The sequence below is a fragment of the Amphiura filiformis genome, chromosome 9, assembly GCF_039555335.1.
Source record: "Amphiura filiformis chromosome 9, Afil_fr2py, whole genome shotgun sequence".
Lineage (NCBI taxonomy): Eukaryota > Metazoa > Echinodermata > Ophiuroidea > Amphilepidida > Amphiuridae > Amphiura > Amphiura filiformis.
The window spans coordinates 38421619-38434618 of NC_092636.1; the positions used below are offsets into that span (position 1 = coordinate 38421619).

General features: G+C 36.0%; 1 protein-coding gene across 6 annotated transcripts in view; it reads left to right on the top strand.

The window, feature by feature from the left end:
* Positions 1-13000, top strand: part of LOC140160964 (glycine receptor subunit alpha-4-like) — a 243472-nt gene that overhangs the window by 190566 nt on the left and 39906 nt on the right. For all 6 annotated transcript variants that reach the window (XM_072184317.1, XM_072184313.1, XM_072184314.1 and 3 more), the window contains one exon: positions 5907-5998. In XM_072184317.1, the coding sequence (XP_072040418.1) occupies positions 5907-5998 (92 nt within the window). The remainder of the gene's footprint in view (positions 1-5906; positions 5999-13000) is intronic.

Consider the following 13000-nt stretch of genomic DNA (forward strand, 5'->3'; position numbering starts at 1 on the left):
GTTAAGATGGAAATCCAAACCATACAACTGATACCAAAGAGCACATTTATCAGATTTGGTGCAATGATCATTTTACGTGTCATCATGATACAAAGGGAACTTGTAGTCGCCGTTTAAGAGAAATACCTTGAATACAATCTTGATCGTAATGATGCACGCCCTACTTGATTCATTATACAAGTATGTGTGAAACTCGTACCAAACGAACCATGCAAAGCAAAAGAGCAGACATCTCATTATCCTACATGCATCCTTATCTGTATAGCACACCATTTTTCTTTGTATTATGTGAAATACTACGTTTAAACAAAGTTTTCATTTGATTTTTTTCTCAATAAATTATTCAGAATGTGTGTATTTTACGCCTAATGTACTACTAAAGTTTATGTAATAAAAATGCCCAATGGAGTTGATATTTTGAAGGATGTAGATAAACAATGGTAAATGTAATACTTTTGGTAGATAATCGATGGTGGTTATATAGCAAGTAATGCATGAAATGTAATGTTGAAATAATAGATAATCTTACAGGGTGAGAATAATTGATCTTCATCCTGAAAGCATGTAGGAATAGTGTAACAGGATGTAAATGCAGAAACATAGACACCAAAAGAGGCAGCGAGCTTAGAGCTAGAGACAGATATACGAGATGAAAGACAGAAGACATACACTACCACATACTACTACAGACCATGTATCAACAGTCAAAGTCCCTGTGCATTGTATGCTGTGAATTCTCGCATATTCATGAGGGCCGATTGTTCGATCGTGCTGTGTCTAGCAATCACGCCGCGTTCACGTATACGCGATAGAACGTTGCGTGCCTTCGCGATTACGCGATACACCGTAAAAATACGCGGTAAGTGCGTAGGAGTTTTGCCTGTCGCATTTCATTGAACAGTCGGTCCTCATTATCGGATGATGCTGATACTTTGACTGCTTGTACGCGGTCTGTTATCTTTTTCGTCCATGTACTGTACACTACAATTACCTTAACAAAAAATAAATAAACACAAATACACTACACCCTCCACACCTCACCAAAAACCCAACATAACCCACACACACCCACCCCTTCACTAACAGATATTTGGGTAAACGAATAAAATATAACTTTCACTATGCAACTACGATAACTGTTTGTCTGAAAGGCATCCGCAATTGTACACTCATTGTTAGTCTACCTCGTTTTGGCTCTTTCCCTTATGAAAATAGTGGCCTCAATTTGTTGGAAAATGCCGGCAATTGTGGCTACATACACCGCCATTGAACTGTTGTATACCTCAATTCCCGCAAGAAATTTGGATTAGGTTGACACTTTCAATGGGGCCTTTTTTGCGTATGTGAAGAATAGTACATAAAGGCGTGTGTTACGGCAAGCCAGGTAGTATTGATGATTTCCGGCAGTCGCGGGTCACTTTCGACTTGTCATTATTGCTAGGCTACAATTGATATTGTCACAATGTGCTTGGGCGTGGTGAAATCAAATATTTTAAACGTGACGCGTCTTTCTTTAAAGATACGGATGACTCTGTCTATAAAATCACTATTAATTTGTCATGTTTTTAAACTTGAATGTTTTGATAGTAAACCACATTTAGACCTGCCTGTATAGTGTTTCAAGATTGCTTACTATTTGAGAGTACAATCATGTACGCGCGTTTTCAGCATAAAAATGTTGATTTACCAGATCCGGCGATTCCTCCAAGGGTAAATTGCATAAACGAAAGCCGGCCTGCATAAACCAGTGTGGGGATCCATGGGTATGAGTATACTATTGTTCGTTAACTTCTTGTTATTTTGTCCTGGGTTGACACCATTATTTATGTTTACAGGGACTGCCAATTCAATGGCGGGTCAAAATCTGAGTGCATATTCCTTGGTAGATAAACCCACTATCTATATATTTCACCAAAACACAATAGAAACGGCCAATTTGACAACTCTAATGAAATATCTTGATGAATAAAAAAGCAAACAGGAGAAACGTTACAAATTACTCGAGACGAACCTGTGGGCTACAGTGTATTCAGCCTATTGCTAAAGGGGTTGCGCTCGTATTTGTCACTAAATTGAATTGCAGAGGAATGCGACTCACAAACTTTACCAATTGCCCCGATTTCCGTCACTACGAGCAGAAAAATACCCGCAGAGTCTGATAGTTTATATACAAGCACTATATACAACCACTAGTCCAAGACCTTACAGCAACGTATCGTGTAGTACGTTTTCTATGACAGAACCACATTGCTCCGAGGTTGTTAATTGAATTTACCATTGCGCACCTGCTTGAGTTAGCTTGTGAACTTAGCGCATATTTCTGAAGGGTTTGTGATGCAATCTAGCCTTCTTTCCCCCTCGCGTGTAATTGGGCTCAATTTAGGGACTTAGAGAGGAATCTCTTACTATAAGGAAGACAAATGCAATCCAAGTATGATATTATACAAGAAACGCAGGCTATTTTGGACGTTGAGAAAAGCGCATATCGATTTGTTTCAGGCGAAATGTGAATTCCGATGCAGTTTTGGATTGTATTTCCACTTGACTTGTGACAAGCATATCAATCTAATAATTATTTTTTGATTAATATTTGACCCCAAGAATGACTAATTCATGTATATGGTGTATTATCGCTTATTAAATGCGTAATTTGCAGAATAGCACGCATTTTCTTTACCAATCGGGTGCTATGTTAAGTTGTCGGCAGGTAAATTGGGTTAAATTTAAACTTTTAAAATCTTAGCGCCTTTGATGTGATTCTCAGCTTGTTGATCTTTCATGTATTGTTCTATGCAATCAGCAATTAATATTTTTAGCGCTTTACATTTATTCTGCTGTCATTAGAATATGTCAGTTGCCATACAATGTCTAAGACATGCTCATACCTTTGGGCGGCGCTCAATGGACATATTCCTAACAGCTCCCAATTTCACCCCTGGGTAGAGAGAGGCAAGTGAGGTTAAGTGCCTTGCCCAAGTGCACAACACAATGGCACCGCCGGGGCTCGAACTCGCAACCCTCCGATTGCGAGGTAGAGCCTGTACCGCTGTGCCACCGTGCCCCCACGCACTTTGTGAGTGTACGAAACCATTTGGTGCATAATAAAAAACACTATTGAAATAAGTCACTGCAACTATCCTAACACTTCGTAACAAAACTCTGGCAACTTAGAGATGCATTATGGGTACAAGAAAGAAATATACGTAAATAAATTAGTTTTTTACACTCCGATTTATATTGACTTCAAAAGAACAGTGAATAGATTTTGACGATAGTCCTATACACTAAAGTGAACCCCTTCGATCCGATTTCAAAGGCTATATTTTTGCATTTCCTGAGTCTCAAAACAAGCTATTCAAATATCAATGCTTACGGGTAGGCTGGTAGATATTTGTACATCTATGATGCTAAACCATTGCATTGGCAGAAGCAGCTGTCAGAACCCACATGAACCTAAGCTCTGGTCCCTGGATTTATAACCAGACAAGATAGAATAACTTGAATATAAAGGGGTAAAGGGTCGTGGTGTACTTAGTCAATTCAAAAATGGGAAGCTCTAGGCGTGAATAATTTGCTTCATTTGTGCATTGCATTATACAATTATAGTATTTATACAAACAATTATAGATCGTAAATTTTATTTCCTGTCATATTGCTCTGATCATAGGTAAGTTAAGCTGCGATGTGAGGCATTATCCATATCTCATTTCACTGATGGTTTTATTTCTTGGCAATTACAAGTAACTAATCAGTTCAAATTGATTCTATAAATGACCGCGCACAATATTTGCTACATTATAAAACTTTCCTCCACCTCAAATGTATGCTCGAGGTTTTACTGGAATGAAATTAGCAATCGTTATACGTAGAGTTTCTGGAGTAAGTGTTATTGCAATGAATAAATAATTGTGTTAAGACACGTGTATGGGGATGTCATCTAACTAATGTCTTCATCTTCAATGAGCAACAGAGCGAATCTGAATCTTTATTTAGGGGTAATTCTTTTTACCAATATACACAAGCAGTACAAAAGATAGTGAATGCTGTCATAATATTACAGAAAAATATTGCTTGTTTCTCAAAAATTTCGAACAATTCTTTTTTAAGGCATGTACTGCGTGCCTAATTGCTGGTGTGTGCGTATGCATTGCGTTTACAAGTATTCCCAGACTTGTGTGTAACAACATACAACACAACGAGGACCTCGAGCATGACGAGGAATATAGGCATGGTCCTCGAAACTTTTAAAGTCCTCTGAAAATGTCGTAAACAGCGCCCTCTATAGTTAACGCCCTCTGTACGTTGACCTTGTGAGGACTTCATCTGTGTTACATTGTTGAGACATGACAATACACCGAGATACAAAGTGATTTGGTTCTCGGAAATATGCGTAATGCAAGGGTTATGTGTGGGGGAGTGTGGGGTGTTTGGGGGTGCCTGGATGGGGTGTGTATGTTGAAGGATGTGTGCTCAGTATATCGGAGTAAGTAACGCAGATTGTTACAACATCCGATCCCCATGTCGGATAATCGTCCCATATTCTTTATGTTACCAACAACTTTGTTACATGGGATGTTTTATGCCAGAGGACGGAATAGCCAGCATCACATTGTAATTATCATACACTCATTAACGATCTACCCATTTTTGAATAGAAACTTGTCAGATTGGACAAGCGAATCTATTCATATGGAGACATAACAGACTTCTCTTCAAAATGACTCATCAAACTGACATGTCAAGGTCGTTCACCGAGGTCAGTCACCAAACTCAATTGAATGTAAAAACAATAGTGTTACAAATACTATTGTGTAGTCAGTCTCGCTTGGGTACACGGATTATAGAATGAATAGATTCTTGTCAAAATATAACCTTTTGAGTAGTTTATCTTCTCAGAGCGGGACATAACAGAAATTTGTCAAAAGAAAATGGGCAATCTTGTCAAATAATGAGTTGGAGATCTTGTAAATTTGAATAGTTATTTGTTTAATATGTTAAAATAAACGGAAACTAAACTGGGCTCAAAAAGAAAGTTATAATTTTTCACAAGGTCATATCTTGTTCATAAAAGGAAACAAAATTACACACATGATTACATCAATACTCAACTCTAAACACATGTCAGTAACCAAGCAGTTGTCCAACTGATACAACAGCAAAATGCACTGGCACGGAACAGCTTCCTTGACCACATTCACATGCGAATATTTGGCACCCAGCAAAGGAAATATGTGAAAATGCGTACAATTTCCAAAGAGGAATAGTGTGGAACAGAACTGCTTCTGCTTTCCACACACTTTCTTCAAGAAACAGGTCTTGTTCCACAGTATTGCACTTACTCACAGATTTCTTGTGTTGGGTGCCAATTATTGGGCTGTGAATGTGGTCCAGGAAGCTGTTCCATGTCAGTGCATTCTGCTGTTTGTCAGTTGGACAACTGTTTGGTTACTGACCAGTGTTTAGAGTAGAGTATTGAAGTAATCATGTGTGCAATTTTGGGTCATATTTATGGACAGGATTTTAAGACATGACCTTGTGAAAAATTGTAAGTTTCTTTTCGAGCCCAGCTTATTATTATTATCTCACCAAAAACGAAATTGGAGTGTATGATACTATCTACTTATGTAGTCTAATACGTGTACGAGCAGAAAGAACAAAATTGATGAACTTCTCTTGGAAAAATATACTATATCCTATCAGAAAGAGTCCAAGAGTATCTTGACCGCGAAGGCTATTCTATACGAGGTGCTGGGTGTTTCTTGAATTGTAGCCGAGACCCTATAAATTGTAATCAGTAAAAGGCAATGATTTTGTTTCATTTCTTCTTTTTGATTTATTTTTCCACTTGATAAAACTATCAACCGAATGAGTTAGTTATACTTTCTTTTACCTCATTTTATTCTCAGGTCTCTTGGAACACCACTAGAAAGGAATACATCTCGGGTCCTAACAATGCTGCTGAATGGTTATGACAAGAGACTACGGCCTAATTATGGTGGTAAGCCAATCATTCAATCAAATTATCGTCGTTTTCATTTCAAAATACAAACTGATCAACAGTGATTAGAGCTATAAATCATCGCTATGATATTTTTGATAAATGAGAGATTTATCAGTCTTTTTGGTAAGTAAGTTATCATTGTATAATAGGTTTAATTGTAGTACAAACATCATTATTATAAATCTTATTGTAGAATCATAATTATATCATATTCGTAAAGAAATTGTTAATGTACGCGCGTAATTAATTTCCATCACAGCATCTCGACAAACTGATGACTATAAAAGAGTCGTTCATTTCAATCGCTCTCATGAGACCTCAAGTTATTAGTAAACACTACATGTTTCCTATACATGGTTGAGTCCTGTTTTACACATATTTATGCTGGTCAAAGTGTGCTTGTTCACCACTGGCGTCAACTTGAACATGTTATCGAACGTGAAACGATTACAAGAACTGTTAAATTACAAATTTAGATATATGGCTGTGTTGGCAGAGGGTTTTTCTAAACGGTCGTTACTCCTCGATACTAGATGCAATTAATTTAATAGATCTTACCTGATTAGGCATTCAATCGCCTTGATTTTTTAGGCGCGACATTGTAAAATCCACCCTTAGGTGATACAGACCAATCTAGTTGACAGAAATAGCTACATAAATCAGCCTAATGCCTTATTTTCACGTTCATGATACGTGTTATAAGCGTATACAAAGAGATTATTTACAAATTCATCCTAACACCTTCAGGTAAAGTAGCACAATTATGACCAGTAAAGTGGGTTAAAACAGGTATCATCAATCCACTCAGCCAGTGGCATTATTCAAATGGATACAGATATTGGTTCGTTTTTCCGTTGAACCATGCCCACTGCTAGTAGCCATTCCGTGTTTATTAGACACAGCACCCTGAAAACCCTTTCGTGAATCGATCGAAAGTGTCTTCCATTTCGACTTTGAAACTCCAATGCCATTTACACAAATTGACAATGAATAAAAAAATGAGAGCAATTCAAAGGCATTAATATCTACTCTGTTCTATCTGAACAATTTCTTGCTCATGGGCATGCAATGCATGGGTCAATTATAAGCATGAGCACGGTCTGTTGAATGCCCATCATCATTAATATAGAAGTCCGATGTCTCGATTGTAAATGTGTATTCCTAGGGTTTTTTGTTCTATGTTTAAGTGTGCTTTGGAATGCGCATGAATGTTGCCTCACACATTATTGCATGCTTATTTTAAAAGCGATAAAGTAAGCACAATTCTTTAAGTTAATAATATGTTAAAACTCAAGAACCGTTATGGCAGTCAAAATTTGTCAGTAACGCGTCTCTGTACATGTACTTTGAAACACTTGTGTGTTATTGTTTGTATATAAGGTGGAAATTTTGATAAATTGCTAGAATCATCGTTTTTTTGTTTGTTGCATTGTTTTTTTAACGCGTGTTCATGCATTGTATTGTTATTTGTGCACACGTACGGGATATTCGCAGAATGCATGTCCCAACAGTTTTCATTTGTTCAATTCATTGATCATTTCATTCGAGCCAAGATAATTAAGGTAGGTATTTATGTAAATTCATCAGTTTATCACCGTATGTACCGGCAATAGGATTGTAGCATTAAATAGGTGCATTCGTTCTGACCAATGTGGGTTATTTAATTTTACTAACATCATTGGTTTGTTTGTACGTTTGTAAGGTAGCTTGAGATACACGTTCAACCGGGCGTTCAACTTCCCCACGTTTTATCTGTTTGGAAATTACTATACTACATCCAACTTGAACTCAATAGGCACAAGAAAAAAAGTAATGCCTATATCAATTATTCTTTCCTTTCTGGAATCCCTTACAATTTTGCCTCTACGTTCTATTATGCGTAGCGAACGTCCCTAATGGGCAGGTTTGTACATTGTATCAGCGTAGCAATGTCACGTATCTTTACTTAACATCACTCTGTCACTCCTCTAAACAATGCATGGAGTGGGCCTTTCATATCGATTACAAATGTCCCATGTAAATTTCTGTTTTTTATTCAATAGACACAGGTGTACATCAAAAGGGGTGCATTTATCTTACCATATCAATGTGGGCCTCCAGTCGATATAGTCGTAAGCACAACATAGAGACAGTAGTTCCAATTGCTTGTCACATAGGAATATAGATTGTGACAGGTCCGGGTAATCCACACGGTGACATTGTGCAAACATTGTGGGAGATCATGATTGACATGCAGTTACAATTGGGTTAAGTTATCGTGCTCAAATCCTGTGCTCTGGCTACATGGTGTCTTGTATTGTATTAAGTATCACTCGATTTATTTAAAACGTCGAAGTAAAACGGGAACATATATGAAGGAAACCATGTCTATTTTAATGGCAATTGAATTACATGAAATGCCACAGTTGAATCCGAATGTTTTAGACGTGTTATTGTCCCAAAAGAGTATGAAATGACAAAAATACATTAGAAACTGACATGTAGCATTTTGTACAACTGCATCGTTTCAATTGCTTTGCATCTAAGAAAGTAAGTTATGCTAAAATAACGCCTTGAGCATGTTTAAAGGACAACGCCACTGCAAAAACTCACCAGTTAGTCCCATTTTATAGGGGTAGCGAATTGCGCCTCGAGGTATATTCCCCCTTTCCTACATGCGCACCTGATTCCAACCAACTTGCTGCTCCAGTTATATACACAATCAAATTAAATATTAATTGCTAACATTCACTTCCATATGATGTATTTTATAAAGCATATGGCGAAATTGTGTCTTCTAAAACAATACAGATATTTATCAAAAGTATAATATTGTCTTGATATTTATGATTATTTATATCGTAAACGTGGTAAGTATAGTGTTATCTTTTAATGATACGTAATTTTTTTTATTTATGTCAAACACACACAAACACCCCATACTCCAACACCCCAATACTCTCAAACTATTAAACACAGCATACATTTTGCATCGTGTATTTTTAGAATATATTTCAAATAACCATTACAAAATTATTTAAATGGTTACTTTAACCCATATTTATATACATATATACCTTAATTATGACCATATCTATTAATATAACTTATACAGTTAGTTTAATTTGTCATCAGCTAAACTTGGATAACACCACACCCTTTGTCTGACCTTATACTCTTTCCCTGGATGTATTTATCTGCTCTATATTGCTTTCCTTGTGGCTTTCCCAGTCTGATACTATACTTTCACTATATCCTTCATGTAAGCATACACTAATTATCCTATTGTCAAGATTTCATTGAGGGATTATATATCTTTATTCTGTAAGCTGTATAAAGCCTATCTTGATACTAGGCTATAACTATGAGTATGCTTATATGACGGATAATACCATACTTTCCTTGATGGACTACCTTTTCAATGCTGCATTTGTATTGAATATTCTTCACGAATTCCTTTTGAACTTGCTTTGATATAAGGTGGTTGGTATATATCTTCCTTTCTTTCCTTGAATTTTCCCAGCATGCATTGTAAGCAATTGCAAGCAAACGCTGAATTTCTCAAGTTAGACCAATTCGCCAAATTCCCGAAATACACTAATCCAAAAAAGAAATTTATACTTTTTCACAAGGTCATATCTTAAAATCCTGTGTATCAAAATGAACCGAAATTACACACAGGATCACTTCAATACTCTACTCTAAACACATGCCAGTAACCAGGCAGTTGTGCAACTGACACAACAGCAAAACGCACTGATATGGAACAGCATCCTGGACAACAGTCACAGCCCAATAATTGGAAACCAGCACATGAAATCTGTGAGAATGCGTATAAGATCCTTACACAGATGAGTGTGGAAGGCTGATTTTGCTGTGCACTTTCTTTCAGAAAAGGTCTTGTTCTACACTATTTTTACTCACAGAGTGCTGGGTGCCATTTATTGGGCTGTGAATGTGGTCCAGGAAGATGTTCCATGTCAGTGCATTTTGCTCTTGTGTCAGTTGGACAACTGCTTGGTTACTAACATGTGTTTAGAGTAGAGTATTGAAGTAACCCTGTGTGTAATTTTGGTTCATTTTGATACACAGGACTTTAAGATATGACCTTGTGAAAAATTATAAGTTTCTTTTTTGGCTTAGTGTACTTCGCAAATACAACCGAAACTACGACATCGACGGCAGTGCGAATGTGTGTTGCCACTACACATTCTCGAAACCGCGTCACGCAATGCGGGTGTAGTGGCATCAGTGTTTCGTAACAACGTCGAAAATACGCACGGGCGTGGATGACATAATTTCGGTTTATTTTGCAAAGAATTTCGGGATATTCCGAAATGGTCATTATCCGTCTTATCTGTGATGGCTTAGTTGTGGATTGCTCAGCTTAAGCACCGTCTGCTTTTTCTTCTTGATTTGCTGCAGTACGAGAAACAGGTGATAACATATTGTCTGGGTGCAATCGTATAAATGATGAAAATCCCAGTTTAATAAAACCTTATGATACTGATGCTCGAAATATTCAGGTGAATAATATGAAGCGAAAGGAGTTTTATATCACGTTTTTATATGATAACGCTTCAAGTATTAATGAAATAATGTATCGTCCAAGTATAGACTCACAACCGGCTATGCGAGTGAGATTCAAATTGCTTCAAGATATTCCAAGTAAAAAAATAGTAAGCGATACGTGACGGAACACAAATGGAGTAATTACTTAAAAGTTTTTAGTAGGATTACGCTTGTGGCATAATCAAAAATAGATATAATTAATTGACATATATATATTAACAATAATTGTTAACTATATTATCAATCAAAATACACTTATCTGCACAAAAGTGTAAAAGGAAAATAATTTCTATAGCGACTTGTTTTCGCAGAGGAAAATCTTTTCATCACAGGATGACTACAACTGAATGCTTTTTGGTAATGAAAAAAAATTCAATTAGTCTTATCGGATATAATAACATGAACTTGGATACAGAATCGTTAATGTTAAAGAATATTACATAAGTCCCACTACAATGATTTGTTTTCGTCATGGATCCTTGCGGAGATGTAAACGCATCATTGGACTGATTGAAAAAGACATCATTGATCGAATGATGATTCATTGATGATCGATCCAGTACTCTGGATCAAAGTAAGTATGATTTACAATTAAGTTCCAATTACAAGACCCGTTTTTATACATTTAAGCCATGTTGTTGCTCCAAAATATACACCAGGCACAAAAAGAAACTCGTCAGTTATATTCATCCTTGCTGTTCAATAACTTGATAATTTTGGATTATTCTGAAATATACATTTTGTTAGTTGGACTTTTCTTTCTCATTTGACACCCTGTTCGTGAACATTGAGCAAGAATTGACCAAGATATGCGCCTCCAAACTATCAAACCCCAAAATGAAAAGTTGCAATTTTAACGATTCAATTGTGCCTGTTAGACTGTGTGCTTTATTGATTGGCCCGTGGTGGTTGTGTGCAATACAACGATGCGTTTCCATTGAAAATCGTTGAAAATGCAACTTTTGATTTTGGGGTTGAGGCTTTGGAAGCGAATATCTTGGTCAATTCTTGTTCGTTTTTCACGAACTGGGTGTCAAATGAGAGAGCAAAGTCCAATTAACAAAATGTATATTTCAGAATAATCCAAAATAATCAAGTTATTGAACAGCAAGGTTGAATATAACTGACGCGTTTCTTTTTGTGCCTGGTGTATATCCCCTCTACTGGTATACATATTTTCTATGTCAAATAGGTCAATTTCAAAGACGTTAGGGTTACCAGTTTTAATACCAAAAGGGAAATGAAACAAAAAATTAAATGAATGAATGGTTTTGACTTTTATTTTGCCAAATTTCAACCGATGTCCGTCGTGTTATTGACTGGTGCATACATATATTGTTTAAGAAGGATGTTTTTGTTTAGATATCCAGTACTTCCAACTTAATTTATTATGGCATACCGAATAATAACAGCGAATAATTTTACATTTGATTTTGCTGATGTCCTAGTTTTTTGCGATAGAATATTAATAAAGAAAATAATGTTTATATGGTGATGAGAATAATGTTGATGCCAATAATGATGATGGTGTTGATGATTATGCTGGCGATGATGATGATGATGATGATGATGATGATGATGATGATGATGATGATGATGATGATGATGATGATGATGATGATGATGATGATGATGATGATGATGATGATGATGGTGATGATGATGATGATGGTGATGATGATGATGATGGAGAAAAGAGAACGAGAGCAGAAGAAGAATTGTGATGATGACGAAGACGTCATAAATGATATGTCACAAAACATCATGGTCAATATGAACGAAATCCTCATAGCGAATTTTGTTGTTATGGTAGTTTGATGGTGAAGCAGACCTCTAAACTCACTTTCAATACTATGCACTTACGCAAATCCCCTGGAAGCAGTACACCAAAATCCGGTTTTGTTTCTGGTTTGATGTAAAGAAGTGCCATCTCCTTAAGACAGGTAGAGTACAATACTGGGCTAACATAGCCTAGAAGAATACATCAAGTACGCTTCTTGACCTATACACGTAAGCCGACTTGGAATATTGTTGAATATATTTACCTGACCACTGGTTCATAAATTTGTCTACTGGAGCTGAATATATCTTGCATGGATGTTACAACATATAAAATATTTATATTAATATATAATAATATTATTAGTTTTACATGAATTTGGTGAAGTACATTGTTGTTCATGTGACTGAACACACATACATTGTATTCTTGTATATTTACATCATCAAAAAATAAGTAGATATGTAAATAGCTAAATACTGAACGAGTGCTCAATAATTCAAATAAACCAATGTTTACAACAATTAAATCAATAGTATATAAAGTAAATAAAATAAATAAATAAATAAATAAATATTACGAAAATCAAAAGACAAATAAACATATGAACAAAAAGACAAATAAATACATCATTTTTGTTAATATAAAAATGAAATAGATTGTAAAAT